Source organism: Lynx rufus, unplaced genomic scaffold, assembly GCF_022079265.1.
Source record: "Lynx rufus isolate CCGP_SWC_20201006 ecotype Redwood Valley unplaced genomic scaffold, mLynRuf1.p SCAF_15, whole genome shotgun sequence".
Classification (NCBI taxonomy): domain Eukaryota; kingdom Metazoa; phylum Chordata; class Mammalia; order Carnivora; family Felidae; genus Lynx; species Lynx rufus.
In genome coordinates, this window is record NW_025814829.1 from 39,532,563 (window position 1) to 39,552,950 (window position 20,388).

General features: G+C 44.5%; 1 protein-coding gene across 1 annotated transcript in view; it reads right to left on the reverse strand.

Annotated features, from left to right (window-relative positions):
* The window catches only part of COLGALT2 (collagen beta(1-O)galactosyltransferase 2), a 111,136-nt gene extending 90,967 nt beyond the window's left edge, over nt 1–20,169 (reverse strand). Inside the window, exon 1 of the mRNA XM_047077303.1 lies at nt 19,907–20,169. Coding sequence (XP_046933259.1) covers nt 19,907–20,169 — 263 coding nt within the window. The remainder of the gene's footprint in view (nt 1–19,906) is intronic.
* Nucleotides 20,170–20,388: the final 219 nt, after the last annotated feature.

Below are 20,388 nucleotides of genomic sequence, written 5' to 3' on the forward strand. Positions count from 1 at the left end.
ACAAACCTTTTCCAGACTACACACATTCTTTGCAGCACCTTAAAAATGTAGATATTTAATAAAATATACATATGATTACTGCACACAAAAATATTTAAGTAAGAAGGCATAAGATATTTTAGAGCCAAATTTGACACAGAGGCCCTTACAAAAATAAATATATGATCTTTCAGTCATAAATTAGTATTCTGGAAGATGCTCCAGACAGCAGGGATCAGAATAAATTGAGAAGGAAGAAATATTTTCTGCCAGTAGCAAGCAGTAAGAATGCCAAAAGTAGGGGAGTAGAGGGAAACTTTTAAAAAATAAATAGAGATCATTGTGGAACCATATATCTACTTAAGGCAAAACAGATTATAATTATTATTTTATTAGAGATTAGATTTTGAAACATCTTGAATGTGGACAGTTAAATTTGAACAGCTAGAATCCTTTCTCCTAGTCCCTGTGAATATAACTGTCCCTTCAAAAATACATGAGTCATTTCTCTGTACTCTGATTTGTGGCTTCTCAATATCAACTCACTTCTCAGTCTCACGATACGAAGTCAGAGAAAATGTCATTGACCTAGAGAATCTGAATTGTGAGGGGGTGAAAAGCAGCATTTGTGAGGGTGCAGGTATGAGACAGAAAAATCCTGGCAGTTATCTTATTTTTCATGAAGAAACCAGAGCTGAGCTTTGCCAAGCAGACAGCTATGAGCTCACTGGTCTGAAATAATTACTCACTGAGACTTTTCCCCAGGACAGAACTAATGGGTTTATGCAGGAAACATAACCTGAATATTGGTTTACTGGCCTTTTCTTTTTTAAATCAGTAATCAGTCCCCTTTGTTCTTAGGCCTGAGAACTGACAAAGTTCTCAGTTACATTAACTGACAAAGGAGGAGATGAAAAAGAAAATAAATATTCAGCCAAGCCAGATTGTTTTTAATTCACATTCTTTATGTTTGCTGATCTCATTGCTGTCTTAAGAGATAAAGCAATCAAAGCCTCCAACACTCACTTGCTTTTCAGATTTGTTGGATGGCTGTGTAGAATGTCCTCATTTATTACTGGAATTGCATGCTTTGTTTAGTTTTATTTTGTTATTTTCAAGTAAAGCACTTTAATATTTTATGGATTCTGGTCCTTTGAATCCTGTTAGTGAATGGCATTGCCATGGATGACAACGGAGCGAAAAAAAGTCTTTTGAAAACACTCCACTGTGAAATCGGGATGCAGAGGACGCTAAAGCAAGGAATTCGCTGACATTCAAATTTGCCAACCTCTGACAAAACTCAAAGGCTAATAGCACAAGTAATACTTATTTCCACTAACTAGTGGGACTTCAACTGTATAGCTAAATGGATCAATAAGAGTTAAAATAAAAGTATATTATACTTTTGTTGATGATATTGAAAACTAACCATATTTCCCCCAGGAAGAAGCTCAAAGAAGAATGGAATGCCAGTCAAAAGGCAAAACTGAGGGGTGCCTGGGTGGCTCAGTCGGTTGGGCGTCCGACTCTTGATTTCAGCTCAGGTCATGATCTCATGGTTCTTGAGATTGAGCCCCACATCGGGCTCTGCACAGACAGCGCGGAGCCTGCCTGGGATTCTCTATCTCTCAAAAATAAATAAACATTAAAAAAAAGAAGAAGGCGGGGCGCCTGGGTGGCTCAGTCCTTTGAGCATCCAACTTCAGCTCAGGTCATGATCTCATGGTTTGTGGATTCGAGCCCCGTGTCGGGCTCTGTGCCTGTGGCTCAGAGCCTGGAGCCTGCTTCAGATTCTGTGTCTCCTCCTCTCTGTGCCCCTCCCATGCTCATGCTCTCTCTCTGTCTCTCAATAATAAATAAATATTTTAAAAAGTTAAAAAAAAAAAGGCAAAACTGGCACATGTCCAAAACAGAGTAATTAACTAAACCAGCCTTCTTTGCTTTCTTCCAACAAGTGAAATCTTTGCTTAGAAACCTGACTGGCTCCCCTTCTCGCCTCTATTCCTCCCCTCTCCACCATGGTGACAAGGTAGCTCCCCATCATTCAGACGTTGGCTCAAATATCATCTTCTCAAAAAGCCTTTTTCACCACCTTACGTATGAAGGACTGTCCTATCAAACTCTATACCCCAAACAACATACCTCATTACCTGGTTTTACTTTCTCCTTAACACATATCTTTTGAAATCAGCTTGTTTATTTATTTACTTGTTTATCATCACTGCCTCCCAGTACAGCATAAGCTCCATGGGAGCAGGGTCTAAATCTGCACATCCAGCACCTTACACAATGACGTTCACTGCATTCTTAGATTGTGCAGGTCAGGAGTTTATGACATTCATAGCTGGAGTCCCTCATGAGCTCCTACCTAGATGTCATCTGAAAGTCACACTGGGCTGGAAGATCCACTTCCTAGGTAGATCACTCACATGGCAGCAAGATGGTATGGCTGTTGGTTGGCTTTAGTTCCTCCTTACATGGGCTTCTCCTTGGGACTCTGTCAATGTCCTCATGGTGTGGGGAACAGCCCCTAAAGCAAGCAATCCATGAGACCATGGCAGAAAATGCAATGTCTTTTATGATCTGATCTTGAAAATCACACACCCTCACTGCCCCTGTGCTTTTGGTCACGTGGTTCAGGGTAATAGAAGACTACTGAAGGGTTGAACAACCAGCAGGCAAGAACCATTTGGGGCCATCGTGGAGCTTGGGTACCACACTGCTGGTTACAGTTCGCTATTAAAAACAGCAGGCCTTTATGGTAAGGCAAGAAAATATCCATGCAACTCATATTTTTACATATGACTTCAATATTTAAAAGACATAATCACAGTTTTCTACTTCTCTATGGAGCCTGAAAAAAGTATCAAGTTCTTCTTAGTGACAGAATTAAATGAAAACAATCGTAAAATAACAACTGCTCTCTCTCTCATTTTTTCGTTTAACAGCAAGTTACTGGATTTTGTTTCGCTATCTATTTAGTTGTGGATGTGCAGCACTCCAGCTCTTTGAAACGTAAAAGCGAGGTTAAGGCCAAGTTCACACTAAGCTGGGAAGAGTTCAAACAAGTATTTGGAAGCAGGTCCCCAGACAGGATCTGCAGCCCATGTCTCTTTTGAGACAATGACATGTGCAATTCTTCTACCAAAAATGACCTCACTTGTTAACATTGATTATTCAGAGGTCTGGAAACCACAGTGTATTATTTTACCACCCAGGGTGAAATTAACTACAGACTGGAGCCATGTGTAACCTTGGTCTTTTCAGGGATCAAAGGCCAAGCAAGGCAAATAACTTTTTTCAAAGTTGCTAAAAACAAGAATTAACCTGTCTGAATTTTTTAAAGTCCTAATCATTTTTTACAAGGTGATATGAAAAAAGCTTCTCCTAATTACTTCAGATAAGATACCTGAGTTTCTAGTATTGCCAATTCTACCCATAAATAAACAGGGCAATCCATCAATAAGTTAATGAAAAACTACCTAGAAAAATGCTTCTTCGGAAAAATAGAAAGGAAACAATTGAAAAAGAGAAACAAGAATGAAATCCACAATGTTAGTAAGAGTAGTAAGTAAAAGTAAAAGCAGGGAGATTTCATTAGAATGAGAACCCCCCAAAATCTACTCCAGGGGAAATGGTTTTGGAAGGTAAAACACAGACCACGGTTTATTTATCTTCTCCTCCTTTGACATCCAAAAGATTAAGTATTCCCTTCAGGGAAACTATTTGCTTTCTAGCTCAAAGCTACAGAATGTCAATGCAATTTATTTTCTAAAACTTGACAGCAGATATACAGATTAGGGGAAGCAACACCAAATCTCAGAGACCTTATTTCACAGAAGAGAGGCAAAGCTTCAAAATCCATTTTACTTCACGGCAGAAACTGTTTGACCCTCTGTCCCTTGAGATCACATTTACTGTTATATCAGAAGAACAGCTTATTAGGGCCCTTTATGCTACCATGCCTGAGTCCCAGTGTGACTAAGACATTCTAGGAGAAATGTATTTAATTCAGGGACTCAAAACAACTGGCGCTAGATTGTTAGGGAACAGGCAGAGGGCTTACGGCTCGAGGGAATCAACTAAGCAGACAAAATCAGAGAAAGCTGAGAGAGGCAGCCAAAGAGCAGTGCTTTCTTTCTTGAGATAATTCTGATCCAATAAAAGGTTTTGCTTTTTTTTTTTTTTTTTCTGGTTACAGCTCAGAAAAGAATTTGATTTGAGACACTGAGCCCCAAGAATGTTAAGTCAAAGAATCACCAATGGAGCACTCTTTGATAAAAAAAAAAAAAAAATGGTGTTGCTTTCTGGTTTTATCTTGATTTTACATAAATTCAAAATCAGAAGACAAATCAAGCAGCGTCAGGAAAGGACACAGTCCCACCCAGCTTCATGTTACAAGGACCTTTCACACACACTCATGTTCCTGGCCTCAGAAGGCATCACTGCAGACCAATCTTCAGCATCTCTACCATATAATGACACCACTGTGAAGCAAAGCCTCTCCCTGGGGAACAACTATCACTTCAGTGCAATAATCTAGTAGCCTGGTGAAACTTGACCTCCAACTGCCAGGTTCTCCCAGTGTCCACATTGTGCACGCAAGCTGCTTTCCTCATACGATAGACTGAGCAAAACACGTCAGCCTGTAGGCTGGCCAGAAGGTTTTGCAAAAAATAAACATATGTTGTTTCCCATCACGATGGCAAATGTCAAACTCCTGTTTTCACCTTTTCCAAAAACAGGGGGCCTTCTAGGGAAGACTTGCCCTTTCTTATTTTGCATGCTTGAGAAAGGCAAATTTAATGAAACACCTGCAATGTGGATACTCAGGCTGCAAATACTCCACCCCAAGCATCGCCAGCAATGATTTTCCCAGTGTTCGGTTTGGGAATGATCTCTTCTGACATAATTTTCTGGGTTCCTTTTCTTCCCATCACAGCCCTTATTTTGGCTGTTGTCGTTCATAAAGAGATAAAGGTATTTTCTTTCAGATTAGAGGTCATGTTAGTTATATATATATGAGAGAGAGATTTTAAGGAAGTGGCTCACAATTCCTGGCAGTTGTGGAGATTGGCAAGTTCAAAGTCTGTGTAGTGGACCATCAGGTTGGAGATTCAGGGAGGAGCGACACTGCAGTTTAAGTCCAAAGTCAGTTTAATAGCACAATTCCTGCTTGGTTGAGGTGGTCAGTCTTTTATTCAACTCAAACCGTTGACTGATTGGATGAGGCCCAACCACATGATGGAAGGCAACTTGTGCTCAGAGCCCACTGATTTAAATGTAAATTTCATCTAAAAACACCCTCTTGGAAAAATCCAGAGTAACGTCTGACCACCTCTCTGGGTACCATCACCCAGCCAGGTTGACCTATAAAATTAGCCATCACAAAGGGCAAAACATTTTTTTGAATTTTATAATTTCATGTAGCAATGAACCATGAGTCTGTTCACCACGGACATGAGACACAGATACGTCAAAACTACTGAAGAAGTAAAATATAAGTATAAATAAAGAAATGAAGGGGCGCCTGGGTGGCTCAGTGGTTAAGCGTCTGGCTTAGGTTATGATCTTGCAGTTCGTGGGTTCAAGCTCCGCGTCAGGCTCTGTGCTGACAGCTCAGAGCCTGGAGCCTACTTCAGATTCTGTGTCTCCCTCTCTCTCTGCCCCTCCCCTGCTTGTGCTCTGTCTCTCTCTGTCTCAACAACAAATAAAAACATTAAAAATTTTTTAAAAAACAATAAAGAAATGAAGACCCAAATGACGTCTCAAATAACATAGCAACAGAATGAGCTGCTTCATTTTACGTGGTATCAGTGGTAGAACTACAAAAACTTAGGAAAGCTTTTACAGATCAGCCTACCCACAACTCATTGTATAGGTGAAGAGACCAGGGCGAGGCAAAGAATTCAAGAAAATCTGAAAATGTGGCAGTGCACGGCATAGACGAGGCAAAAGAGCAAACAGCTAAGAAAGCCAGATAAATTGGGTACTGGAATGCCCTGTGTGGAATGTGGCCGAATACTTTCCAGGTTCTTTTCTGAGCGGAGATAAAAATTACTCTCTGTTGTCTAAACACACCACCCTTGGGCAGCACAGAGAGAGATAGAGACAGCTCAAGGGCAGGCTGGATGATTGTATCAAACTGACCTGTTATCAAAAACTGGCCTCTGTATATCCAAACTCCAGATAATCCTATCACGGATAACTAAGAGTCCAATTGCTGCCTTTATTTTGACAAGATGCATGGGAAAATAAATGAGGGTTTGGCCCTTACCACGCTGACATCGGCCAAGACTGGCCAGTGGGCCTGAGGCTTCCATGCTTCCCAGAGGGACCCTTAATACTCTGACTTTCATGGGGAGAGGGAGTTCAGTCTATATGAGCAAGCTACTGCCATTTCTTTTTTAGACAAATGCCTGCACTTCTCCTTCAGTTCAGCAGTGTTTGCACAGGCCTTAGGAAAAGCTATTAAGATTCAGCACCAGGGGCTCCTGGGTGGCTCAGTTGGTTAATCGTCTGACTTCAGCTCCGGTCATGATCTCACGGTTTGTGAGTTTGAGCCCCACATTGGGCTCTGTGTGGGCAGCTTGGAGCCTGGAGCCTGCTTCAAATTCTGTCTCCCTCTCTCTCTGCCCCTCCGCCACTCACATTCTGTCTCTCTCTCTCAAAAATAAACATTCCAAAAAAATTAAAAAAAAAAAAAAAAAGATTCAGCACCATTATCAGAGGGGACTTGGCAGAATCTAATCTTTTTTGGAAGACAGAAAACTGGCCCAGAAGTGGGGCTGTAACCTTCAGTCACCTGCTGGCACTGGTGCAATCCGATGCCTAAGCAATGAGGATCCAGTGTGTCTTTGATGCCCAGACAAGGCTTTGAAGCGGAGTCAAGACCGCAGGACAAAGGCAGCACTGTTTATGCAAATCTGGAAACAAAAGACGCTAAAATCCAAAGCCATTAAAAGTAACATCAGAAACCCAACACCCAGAGATGATTAGAAGCTCTGCACCAGTATGAAATAGAATGCCTGAAAGCAAGGCCGGGCAACACACCAAAACACATACTGCGGGAAGGAGTCCTGAGCGGCCGGGGCTTGGCAAGATGCGCTCAGAAGCCTTGATCTAGGCAGCTCCCTTAGCCAAGGGGAAGCATCTGTGTGCCACAGGAAGGAGGCGCTGGGCTGCCGCTGCTTCTGCACCTGGTGCACACAGTCCCTTCATGAGAAGTTCCAACACGCGCCCTGAGGTTCCACTATGGCTTGCAAAGCCAGCCGTCCTGTTGCCCTGTCCCTTGGCAGTTCGGTCGTCATGTAGCACATGCCTTCTGCGGAACACAAAGCTCTTAGTGAACATCTTTGGGCGCAGTATACAACAGGGTGAAATACAATGAGCTTCTGGGGCACCTCGGTGGCCCAGTCGGTTAAGCATCCGACTCTTGATCTCGGCTCAGGCCATGATCTCATGGCTTGTGAGTCTGAGCCCCACATCGAGCTGACAGTGCTTGGAATTTCGTCTCTCCTTCTCTCTGCCCCTCCCCACTAGTGGTCTCTCTCTCTCTCTTTCAAAATAGAAATAAACTTTAAAGAAAAAAAAGAAAGAAATATAATGAGCATCTGAAACACTTTAGATTTATTTATTTATTTATTTGCCCACTCCAAAAAGATCTAAGTTTGGGCAGATGGTCCAGAAAACACCAATCATCCAGAGTTATGATTCGTGAAAATTCTTCAGCTGTGGTCACTTCCATGAAGGACATGCTACTGTCAGATTGGAAAGGGACTCCAGAGAACATCTCATCCAAAGGTTCTCAAGGCTGGTGGCACCTTGCCACCCCTTGGGAAGCTTTTAAAGTATGTCACTTGCCCTGGCCCTACCCCAGAAATACAGACTTAAATGGCCTGGGGGGTTGGGCCCAGGCATCGTTGTCTTTGAAAACCTCATCAAATGATTCTAATCAGCGATTTGAGAACCACAACCTTAGCGAGGAAACTGAGGCCCAGAGAGATTAAATGGCTTCCATAAAATGACAGTGTAAATAACGCCTGCAGCCCTTTCACAAGACAACTTACATAACAAAATAATGACAACTGCACACCGAGAGAAAGATGAACGACGCTGCTCTTGGCTAGAGGCAACTGTCCCAGAGACCCCCAGGTACACCAGGCCTCACTTTCCTCCCCAGGTGACTAGTATCTTTTTCGTGGGAGGCACTCGAACAGCTATAGAGCAGCTCACATCCTTGAGAAGAAAAAGGCATAAAAAAGAAAATGGATGCATAATTCGAGAACTTTCACTATGGAATTTTTGACAGACCTGTCACCAAAAGAACACAGTAAAACTAGGATGTGGAAAGCAGGACATGTAGCAACTGAGTTGTGATCTTTCCCAGAGTAAGCCGACTGTCGGTGGGGTCGTAATAACACTACTATGCCAAGTTAGAACGCACCTTTGTGAAGTAGCAACTGACTCACAACAATCCTTTGTACAGCAGATTAGAACAGTGTGAATTCCCAAAATTTGTATTTTGATTTCATATGTAATGAAGATCCCAGGCTTAGGGACTTTATAATAGCATCTAATTAAGGCCGAACTGCCAACTACTAGAAGCAATTTGATAGACTATTTTTCACAAGTGAGGGGAGGAGGTCTTCATGACAAGCCAAAGAGAAAACCAAAGGTAAGAAAATTACAAGCAACAAAGGAACCAAGCTTAGGGAATACGAGGACTGAAGTGGTTTAAATGACTCCTTTTTATTTAAAGAAAATGCACTGATTTGGTTTCCCTCCACTCTATTGAGAGATGTTCATCAATAGATGTCTTTTCTTCCGTGAAACTAAATGCTTGATGAGCTCATGATGGAAATAGACTGAACAAAGAGAAGGGTTTGAAGGAGTGTCATTTCATACTGAGCCCCAGTGCAAGGTACTGTATATAGTAGGAAGCTTGGGACACTGCTTTAAAAAACAAAACAAAACAAAACAAAACAAAACAAAACTTGTCTAAAAAGAGCCACTGTTGGAAGGAGGGAGAACACATGTGCTTGGCTCAGTAAAAAACACAAATGATACATGCCTGGCAAGCCTCTCCTTTGTAATCCTGTACCTTACTACTTCTCTTAATGAGAAACCCCTTTAGCCTTCTTGATTGCTGAAGCATCTGGATCTTGAGTTTAGAAGATTACACAATATACCAACTTTCCAAGTTCTGAAAATCCTATGGCCTGCGCCTTAGATGGATACACAGCCTTCAGTCCTTTCATGATGGTCCTTCACTCCTCCCAGGGCCTTCAGGGAGCTCAGGTTTTGTAGTTCCCAAACCCACAGGTGCATCCAAATCACTCATACACATGTTTAAGATACAGATTCCCAGGCCACTCCCACAGGCCATCTGATCGAATGTGTCTGAAAAGGGGCCCAGAAATCCACATAACTAATAAATGCCCTAGGTGTTGCGGCCCCTGAGCTAGTATTTAGGAACCACTAGTTGAAGCCCAGCAGCCTTAAACCAAAAGGTTGGCAGAACAGTAATGAGGGCCATGTCCACTTGTCACCAATGAACTTGACTAGTGGGGGTGAGTTCACTTGTAGGCCACCTCAACTACTAATTTCAACATGATCACTTGGATTTATCCACATAGACAGTCTGTGATGGCCAAATAAATAAAAGGATGTACATAATAGTTTTTTAGTCCATTGCTTTATAAATTTGTAGTATGTCTCAATAAAGAGAATTTTCTATGGTGGAAGTTAATGTGCCCAGTTCATCTTAAGGTCTAGCAAGATTAAGGAAAGGCAGAAAGATTTATACTTTTTGTAATTTTCAAAAATATTTTAGTAGGCTAGTTGTTCCAAGCCTTCCATACCAACTCCACAAAATCCATCTGAAACCCCAGACATGATCTGATGGGCTGAATGCTCTCCCATCCCCTACCCCCATGCTTCCGGAAGAAGGACTGCAGTAACGTGGGGGCTGTGTTAGGCTTCCTGTTCAATGGTGCGGTGATGACTTGAAAAATCCTGATTCCGCTTGGCAGTAACTTTCCACTATCTTGGCGGGTCTTAACCATAATCACTGTGGTGTGTGGAGCTTGGACAGCTTATGGGGCTGGCTGGAAACCAAGAAACTAAAAAGCAGTCCAGCGGTCCAGCAAGGGACTCCGTGTGGGGAATACCACAGCCCCAAATGTCCACAACCACATTTCTCACAGATATCCCAGGAATTTAAGTTCCACTCTTAGTCTCCAGAAAATTTTGCCTTTCCCAAGACCCCAAAAAGCAGCAATTTCTCACTTAACATGATTTTTTATGGAAAATGCCAATCAATGTACATCGGTTCCATTCCCTTTTCTCAGAATCTCTAGTTCTACGAGAAGAGGAAGCTTTCCATAGCCTACTGTCCTCCCCACCTCCAAAATAAAGAATGGGGACTGGAAAGAAAGGGTTCTACTTCCCTATTGTCCAAAACGGAGGCACTTTTAGCTACCTTCATGGTGTTCTTGGGTTGACCGCTGTCTTAGTCTGTCCTAACAGATGTAGGCTGCTATAAGAACATACCACAGACTGGGTGGCTTACAAACAACAGTTTGGTTTGTTGTTGTTGTTTTGTTTTGTTTTGTTTTGTTTTTTGTTTTGTTTTGTTTTTTTATAGCTCTGGGAGCTAGAAGTCCAAGATCAGGAAACCAGCATAGTCAGGTTCTGGTGGAGGCCCTCTCTCAGAATGCAGTGTTCTTGTGTCCTCACATAGCAGAAGGGGTGAGGATCTCCCTGGAGGCTCTTCTTCCAAGGGCACTAATCCCATTTATGAGAGTTCCACCCTCATGACTTAGGCGCCTCCCAAAGACCCCACTTCCTAATACCAGGGCTTAGGATTTCAACTCATGAATCTTGAGACAGGATGGGGGGGTGGGGGGTGGGGTGAGGGATACAAACACTCAGACCACAGCAACAGCCAAACTGGCGAACATTTCATTTTAAGGACCTCCTCTCTCTCCTGCCTGACACATCCTTCAATAGACATTTAAGTAATTCAACCTAGAGGGTCAAGAATTCTCCCAATGCAGCCAATGTATCACTTAAACCAGGTACTCATGAGAATGCTTTAAAGGAGACCTAGCCCCACACTCAGCCTCCCACCATATTCTTAGGGCAGATGCAGCCCAGGACCATTGCTCACATTATTATTTGTATCTCTGAAATGCACATCTTCTAAGGGGTCTTGGGACATTAATCAGAAATGCTGGGGAGTGGAAAGGGTTATTTTTCATTATGTTTGCAGAGGTAGAAATCTCATCAGCTAAACCAACAAGTCAGGGACAGTCCTCAGCTTGATGACTATGCCAAACAACCAAAATAATAACAATTGTTGCCTCAATTAAATGGGACGTGTTACAAAGTCGTAAGTTCGGCCCTGGAGGGATGTCATGAAGTTGTTATTGGAAGTCTAAATCTGAAAAGATTACTGTATAGTGCTCCTAGAGAGGAAGAGAAATGCCCTCCAGACAGATCTAAGGTTTAATTTATGCAAGAGACTTGGCTAATGCCACCAACCACAAACGCTGCATTTTCATGGAACTGAACAGCAGCATGTTCCAGTGAATTAATTACAGCCACTCTATTTATATTCTGCGTGGCTTTTCAATGATTACCTATAACAGGATTCTTTTTTACTTTTATGAACATTAACACATAGCTTTTCTACCAGAGGAATGAAGAACTGAGGGAAAAGTAATATGATCTTGATCTTTTTACCACTAGGTCATTCACTGGCAGCTTGCCATGACTGCTTCTTCTAGAAAGCTTGAGTCCTAGTGCTCCTGAAGCATCTGAGCAAGGGTCACCACCCAAATGCCTATAGGGGCCAGGCAAGTCATGTTGAAGAGCCAGACAGCGATTGCAGGGAAGGGGCTGAGCAGGGATTGTAATCGCATGCAGGATGGGCCTGATAGGAATGTGACTTCCTGGACAAAGTCCAGGAAACAGTGGATCCTCAGCCCCAACAATCACTACCATGTACAAATGCAGGCCTGGCCAGGGAGGTGCTAGTTATGCAGGCTTGCTCAGTTTGTGAAGTTATCCAGTTATACCTTTATGATATCAGTTACTTTTTGGATATATATTGTACTTCATTTGAAAAGTGTGTGTTTTGGGGGCGCCTGGGTGGCTTAGTCCATCAAGCGCTAGAGTTCAGCTCAAGTCATGATCTCATGGTGCGTGGGTTTGAGCCCCATGTCGGGCTCTGTGCTGACAGCACAGAGCCTGGAGCCTGCTTCAGATTCTGTGTCTCCCTCTCTGTCTGCCCCTTCTTGGCGTGCTCTCTCTCTCTCTCCCCCTCAAAAATAAATAAATGTTGAAAAAAAAAAACTGTGTGTGTGTGTGTGTGTGTGTGTGTGTTTTAATGGCCTTAGGGCCAGATCTTCCAGCGGTCAGGGCACAAGGACAAGGGAACAGGTATAAGTGTAATCAAGAAGGTACTCAGAGAAACTACCTGGAACAGGTGTTGTGTGAAACTGGCTTTTTCTGTGCCACCCAGGGCATGAGTATAGGTGGCTGACAGGGTTTTAAAAAGCTGGGATTAAATAGATTTTAAAACATCACACTTATGCAGAACAGGATTTATAAAACAGTCATATTTTGGTTAACATTAGAAGAATACACATATATGCACAGAAAGTTTCTAGAAGAATGTATAATGATCTGTTAACATTCTTGCCCCTGGAAGGTGGTATAGAGTAGAAGGGAGATTTACTTTTTATCATGTTTCCATTTATACTGTTTGAATCTTTATTATCGGAGCGTATTACTCTTTCAATAGAAACGAAAAAAAAATCAGGAGAGAAAGTTCTTAAAATCATTAACTTACTATTAAATAAATCTACAAGGCCCCTAAAGAATTTCAGAATTTTTTAAATCAGCAATTTTTGATACGCTCACAGTGTAAGTGCAATTAAATGAACAAGTCACTCCTTTGAGAATAAAGATGTCGTGACATATACAATAGACACATTGTAATTCCTGATGAATAATAGCTCTGGTTTAAAGACATACGGTGAAACCTTTTCATAATATGGTAACTGGGGAACAAGACAAACAATGTTACTATAGGTTACTCATTTTTTTTCAGACATTAACTCCACTGTACCCAGCATTGTTACATTATTTAAAGAAATGGGCAGAAATGAGCCTTATAATAGTCTTACCCTTGTCCCTATATAAACCTTATAATGGCCCTACTATACTGTGCCGAAGGCTTGAAGACAGTGCCACACAATGATATGACCCATGTGTACGTTTAAAAGTGTTGGAAAAAGGATCGAGGCACAACCAGCAGCCTTCATGGTTACAAAGCTTCCATTGTTCATTCCTACGACCACCAGAGACAGTCAAGGGAGACGACCACAAGAAGCCTGCTTATGTACCTGGAGCCACAAAGAAGCTCAGTGGTAGAATCACCTGGAGAAAGTTGCTGAAGACAAACCAGTAAAACCAAACCCTACTTAGAATCACTGGCACGTGCCTTTAAACCATGAGTGATATTTGATATGAAATAATCAGTGTTAAAACAGCCACACAGGGGGGCGCCTGGGTGGCTCTGTCGGTTAAGCATCCTACTTCTGCTCAGGTCATGATCTCACAGTTTGTGAGTTCCAGCCCCGTGTCGGGCTCTGTGCTGACAGCTCAGAGGCTGGAGCCTGCCTCAGATTCTCTGTCTCCCTTTCTCTCTGCCCCTCCCCTGCTCATGCTCTGTCTCTCTCACTCTCAAAAATGAATAAATGTTAAAAAAAAAAAATTAAAAAAAAACAGCCACACAGGGCTTAAAATCTAGAAATCTGTTACCTCATCCCAATACTTATTCACTGTATAATATATGAGGGGAAAATCCTTTAATTGCCCCGTATTTTGGTTTCCCCCATCCATGGACATCAACTAATAAAATAGAACCAGGAGAATCGAGGGGTCCTTTTATTAGTCATTTCAGTTTTTGGCCAAAGGAAACACATAATTCTGAGGCCCAAACATGTTTTGAAATTGGAGGGTAGGGAGATGATTGATAGTTTTGTCCAACCATTTGGAAGAAGGTTGAGTTGAAGGGTCAACCAAATCTAAGAACACTAATTGGAAAGGCTGAAAAACTGATGCTCTGTTTTGCCAGTATAAACCCCAAATGCTGCAGCTCCCATGAATATGAAAGTGTTGCCTTAGTCATTGGCCACTAACAACACTTGACAGATTTCTTTCTGTTGCTATGTGGCTGTGATCATAGCAAGTGATCTGCATATTTACGTACAATTTAGTCTCATTCTGTCCCTATGAAATCCACCAACATAAAGCCGAGGTCAGTAACTAGAAAGTGCCTAAGCTAAGTGACGAAATTATCAAGACAGCGGAAGGGAACCACTGAGTCCCTTGTGTCATTCAAGCAGAAGGGGCCATTCTTGTTTGGAAGAAACACTGGCACTCTTCTCTTCCTAAGTTGGGTCAACTGACAGAAGCAAAAACTAGAACTAATTGGTCCTTTCTTGATCTTAAACAGACCATTTGTATTCAGTCTGGGCCATTAGCTGCCTGAGTCACATCCTGGCTCTGCCATGTCCTACCCTTGTGACCTCAGGCAAGTTATTTAAATTCTCTGTGCCTCAGTGGCCTTCTGTGTAAAGGGAGGAGAGTAACAGCACCTTTTGCCCAGGGTTGTTGTCAGGAGTAAATTAGTTATCCTATCAAAAGGTGTGGTTTTCATTAATAGATAAATGTTAGCTTTCGTTATGCTTATACTTTTTTTCTTGGAAAGATGATAAAGAGAGTTCCTTGTGAATGTATTGTTTTAAAAATCTTCATTTGGAAAGAGAAAGGTAAAGGAGATGGGACCGAAAGGAAAAGATGGATAGGACTAGTGTCCTATTGTCCACTTAGTAGCATTTACATCAAAGACCTTGTCCATACATTATTTCATTTACTTGTTAAAATAACTCTTGGAGGTAGATATTATTATTAGTTACTTCCAGATGAGGAAACAACTCTTAGTTAGAGGTTCGCTGATGTGCCCACAATCACACAGGAGATCTGAAGCCTAGCATACCTGACTATAAGCTTGAATGCTCCCTCCTCGGTACCACTAAACCACCAGGCTGGGAAAAAATAAGAAAAAGAAGGTGGGAAAGTGAGGAAAACAGACTAATGGAGAGAAGGGGACCCACACATCATCTACCTTTTCACCCAGAAACTAAAACTTCTGTCCACAGGTATAACATAAACATTTCATGTCAAGACTCTGATGATAAAATGTGATGTTGTTCTTGCTGGTGCTGAAAACCATCATTAATAGTAGTCCGGGGGGTGCCTGGGTGACTCAGTAGTTTGAGCGTCCGACCTCGGCTCAGGTCATGATCTCACAGCTCGTGAGTTCGAGCCCTGCATCAGGCTCCGTGCTGACAGCTCAGAGCCCGGAGCCTGCTTTGGATTCTGTGTCTCCCTCTCTCTCTGCCCCTCCTGTGGTCACGCTCTGTCTCTGTCTGTCTCTCAAAAATAAATAAACATTAAAAAATTTTTACAAAACTAGTAGTTTGGAACATGTTATAAATACATGTATATTAGTGTGTCTAGTTAAACTTTCGCCAAAATGCTACTGGTTGAGCATCAAGGAGTGGAGAATAATCCAAGGTAGTCTTCCAGATACTGCACCAATAAAGTAGTGTGCAAAATGTCGGGATCAGCACCCCAGAACAAGCTGATGCTCATCAACGTTTTTGTTGATGTCAACAGAAACCCATCTCTTTATTTAGAAAGCCATGCATCGGTTCCTAATGTAGTATACTACTGTTCAAAACTTTACCAAATGAAATGCCCAAATTGTTCTGTAATTACATGGCAGTTACTGTCTTATGATTGCACAGACTGAATCCCTGCTGGTTTTCCACAGGCAACAGTCAGCTCTCCAAAAAACAAACTTAATGTATCTTTTGGGCCAAATGTTTTTCCTTATGCCCTGCTCCATTTTTCATTATCATGGTACTTGGCACTCTCCCCTTAATCATAGGTTTGAGAAGAGGGATGAAGTCAGCCTTCCCTCTGTTGCTAAGGCCACTGTCCATGGCTCCACTGAAGAGCGCCCCCATCAGTGCACACAGTTCCACACGGTTCCCTGCATCTCAGCACAGCAGGGATTCCCATGAACTCAGTGCAGGTTTTAATTAGAACACAAGGAACTTCTTGGGCACAGTTCCTTAGTTATGACATTTGAAGGAAAACAATTCGCTTGGTGGGGTCTTGAGATCAGACAGGTAAATGTGACAGGTTTTCCTTTTGCCTGGTACAAAGGATCTCTAAAACATAAACTTTTCTTAATTCAGTCTCATCCGGATAAACTTAATGCTAACTGAGATAACGGCCCTCACTGTCCAACAGCAAACGTTTTCAGGGCAGTTTACTGGTACCGACTGTGAATATGGTCCAGAACTTCCGGTGAGAAAAAAATTACAGCATCGGGAAGCTTGCATGTGCTCACGTGAACCACACCTGCCACGCATACAGGAAAGAAGTCTTATCAGATGCTCCTCTGATGTTAGAGATAAGCAGATGAATGAGAAGGGTGAGTGTGCACAGAGCTCCTGATCTAACATTAAATGGAAGTTGGCAGCCTGACTCTGCGTCCCACCTGGTTCTGTTGTGTAAAGTTCAGGTAGCTGACGCCATTTTTGGCACTGGCCATTTCTGACATCAGGGTATGCTGGCTTTGTGGAGTGGATGTTAGCTAGCCCCTTGGGCATCTCAGAGTGTTGAGTAGAGCCTGAAACTGAGAGTCTAGAAGTAAGTAATTGGCAGAAGGTCCTCGACGCTGTAGCATCCTAACCTGAGTTACTGTTTCCTCCTGGAGGGTAATGTCCCATAACCTTCACAGCCAAATACTCCTCTAGTGCCAGTCTCAAAGTTAGCAGCTCCAGTGGTACAATGCAATGAGTTTGGAGATTTGCAATCAGTAAGCCTGCCACCTGCTTTATCGCCCATGGCAAGAAATTCTGGTTAATGTTCCAGTGTCTTTTTTCCCCCATGCGGTTCCCTCTTTCTGGAACCCTCCCTACCTCCCAGGTTTTAGTGGATTCTTATTTGTCTTTCAAAACTGGGTTCCAACTAAGGGTCAATTCTCCTCAAGAAGGTTTCCATGACCACACAACTGCCCCAATCTGACTTAGAAGTCCTTTGTCACTCCCCTAAACCCTATAAATGTCATTTAGATCATCTTATGCTGCCCAGTAAAAAGAGCCATATTTGTCTGTGAGAAGCCACATTACTCAACTATTTTCAGCTGGAGCCTGGCAGAGTGCCTTGATCTCACAAAAGATGGTCATTTTGAGTGTGTGTTTGTACAACCTCTCTGTGCCTCAGTTTTCTCATCCATAAAAGGGTATAATCATAGTACATGCCTGGTAGTGAATGTAAAGTGTTTAGAATCATTGTGAGCTCTCATTAAGCATTTGTGAAATTAATAAATAAATGCAATCTTAAGTCAGTTACTTTAGATATACTGTCTTCTTTTATGAAATGGGGATACTTGTATTTCTTTACAGAAGGGCAGCAAGGATCAAATAAGATGACATAGTTAATGAAAGTATTTTGAGAGCTGTAAGCGCTTGAGTGGCTCAGTCAGGCAAGCATCTGACTTCAGCTTAGGTCATGATCTCTCAGTCAGTGAGTTCGAGCCCTGTGTTGGACTCTGTGTTGAGAGATCGGAGCCTGGAGCACGCTTCAGATTCTCTGTCTCCCTCTCTCTCTGCCCGCCCACTCACACTCTGTCTCTCAAAAATGAATAAATGTTAAAAAGGAAAAAAAAAAAAAAAAGAAGAGTCTTTAGTGGTTAATGCAGTGGTTGCCCAAAACCTATTCAAGCCTTGGATTTTTTCCCCTAACTTTCCAACACTGGCCATAAGGGACAAGGTACAGTTACATGGACTATTAACAAGGGTAAGGGAAAATAGGTCCCAAAAGCCAGTGCAGAAATGGAATACTAGCCATCTGAAAAGAACATCAACGTCCGCAGAATGCAATCATTGCTGCTTGATTCTGATCATATCAAAAATCCATGGAATTCAAGAGCCGGAACGAACTTTTGAAATCATTCATTCTAAATTCCTTCATTCTACTGATGAGGAAACGGATGTCTATGGATCCTCGGCCACTGGCCCAAAGCCACAAAACAAGTTAGTGACAAACCACTTGCCTCCTCATTCATAGCCTATAGGTGCATATAGATTTAGTTTGTCCCAAGTTCCCACCACTATCTTTTTAGGGTGGACTTCAGGGACAATCCTGGGTTCCAATTCCAGTTTTACCATTTATTACTTCGGTGACTCTGAGTTATTGAACGGGTCGTAGTCACAGCTGCTCTGTTTGTAAAACAGGGATCCTAGGGTCTCTTTCAGAAGTTCACCCTATGATAGAAGAGGTAATGTCTGTATATCAAGCAAAGCCTGTGCCTAGTACCTGCTTCACCCTTCACTAACTTCCTATACTAACTATTGTAATGTTCTTTAAACCAAACAAATGCATAAAAATCAAGACTATCTTATAAAACATCTTCTTTGAAGAAAGCATCTAAGAACTGACAGCTGTGAAGTTTTCTTTGGTATTGAAGTGGTTAAAAAAAAAAGCCTTCTTTCTGGTTGAAACCCTGGCTGCCCCACCGTTTCCACATAACGTGCCCTTGTCCGTGGCCGCAGTCACGTATAACGGGGTATATAGTAAAGCAGTGTATAGGGCAGTGCTGCACTCTGTGACTTGTTTGCTTTCTCACCTCTGCACCTCTCCCACCAGGTACCGCTAGGCTGCCAATTCCAGCTCCTGCTTTATCCTTCCTCCTCTCTTTCTGCCCAACCACGGCTTTAACGATGCGTCCCGTCCGAGGACAGCTCCCTTCATCAACGCAGGAGAGAAACTGCTCGGGAGTGACCTGGGCTCTGTCTTCCTCAGAAGCCCCCTTGTCCACGTACCTGGCTGCCTATCTCTCCTGGCGGGTGTCCAGTTCCTCCTCCACAGGCCTTTCAGCGGCTCCCCTGACCACCAACTCCTCGCCCTCCGGTACCTGCGTTTCTAAAAGGTGCGGGACTAGACCGAGTTCTAAAAGTTGGTGCGCGCAGCCACCTGCACTGATGCCCTGGCCCTCCCCGCAACAAACACAGCACCAGGCGCGGGGCTCTATCCTGGGACAACAAAACTTGGCCGTCTGCCTTCTCCAAGGCAGCTCCGTCCCCAGGACACCGTACCCCAGGGTGTCCCGCGCGGTCTGCATCAACGGCAAGGAATGAGCCCCAGGAGGATGCACTGGCGCGGACAGCCGCGGTGGTGGCGCGGCTGGGAAGACACGGTGTGCCCCACCTAACCTCAAACTCTGAGTCCATATCCCTTCTCCCCCCACCGATCACCCTGCCATCCCCTGGAGAACCAGGAGCCACTATTCTTGGCTCGGAGGCGGGGGCAGGAGCCGGGCACCGGGAAGCCAGGGCGGCGCACCGTTCGCCTCCCAGACATTCCGGAGCCCCCTTGCCGGCCACAGTTACGCTTCACGTCGCGTCTGGAGGACTAGGCGGCGACGAGCATCCCTATTCCCTCTCTCCAGGGCCAGAGGTATGAGGCAGGGAACGAGGCAACCTCGCGGGGTGGAAGGGGGCGCAGCTAGCCCCTTGCGGAGTTCCCCCAGGCCCCTGTCCGGGAAAGGGACGAGGCCACCGCGATCCACACCCCCGCGCACGCCCCGGAGCTCGGGGCCGGCTGGCGGTCGCCACCGACACCCCAGGCGCACACGGCCGCGTGCGTCCTTCCCCAAAGCGACCTCCGGATCTGATCCCGCCGGGAGCCGCGCGGGCGGCGGGAGGTGTGCGCCCGGCGCGTCCCGCGTGCCCCACGATCCCGGGCCCCGGCGGCCGCGGCGTCGCGCGCTCACCAGATGGCCATCCTGCTCTTGGGGTAGTCCAGCCGCTCCAGGCAGCCGAGGAAGTGAGGCAGCGCGTGCGCAGCGTTGCGGGCGAGGACAGCCACAAGCACCGTGGGTCTCTGCACCGGCGACTCCGGGAACACCTCCGCCTCTTCTTCATCGTGCTCCGCGTCGGGCTCGGCGGCAAAGCGCGCGCGGCAGCCGCGGCGGAGCAGAGCGGCGGACAGGAGCAGCAGCGAGCAGGCGAGGGTGGCGGCGCGGCGCGCAGCCATGTTCGGGGCCGCGGCGGGCGGCGGGAGACTGGCGGCCCGAGGGCGCCGAGGCCGGCTGCGAGGGCCGGGCGGGGGACGCGGCTGCCCCGGCCGGCTGGCGCGCGCGCACTGGCAGCGGGCCCTGCAGCCCGGGAGCCTCCCGCCGCCGCCGCCGCCGCCGCCCAGGCCCTGACGCGAGGGCGCACCGCGGACCTGCAGGCGTCGCGCCCTCCGGGGGCT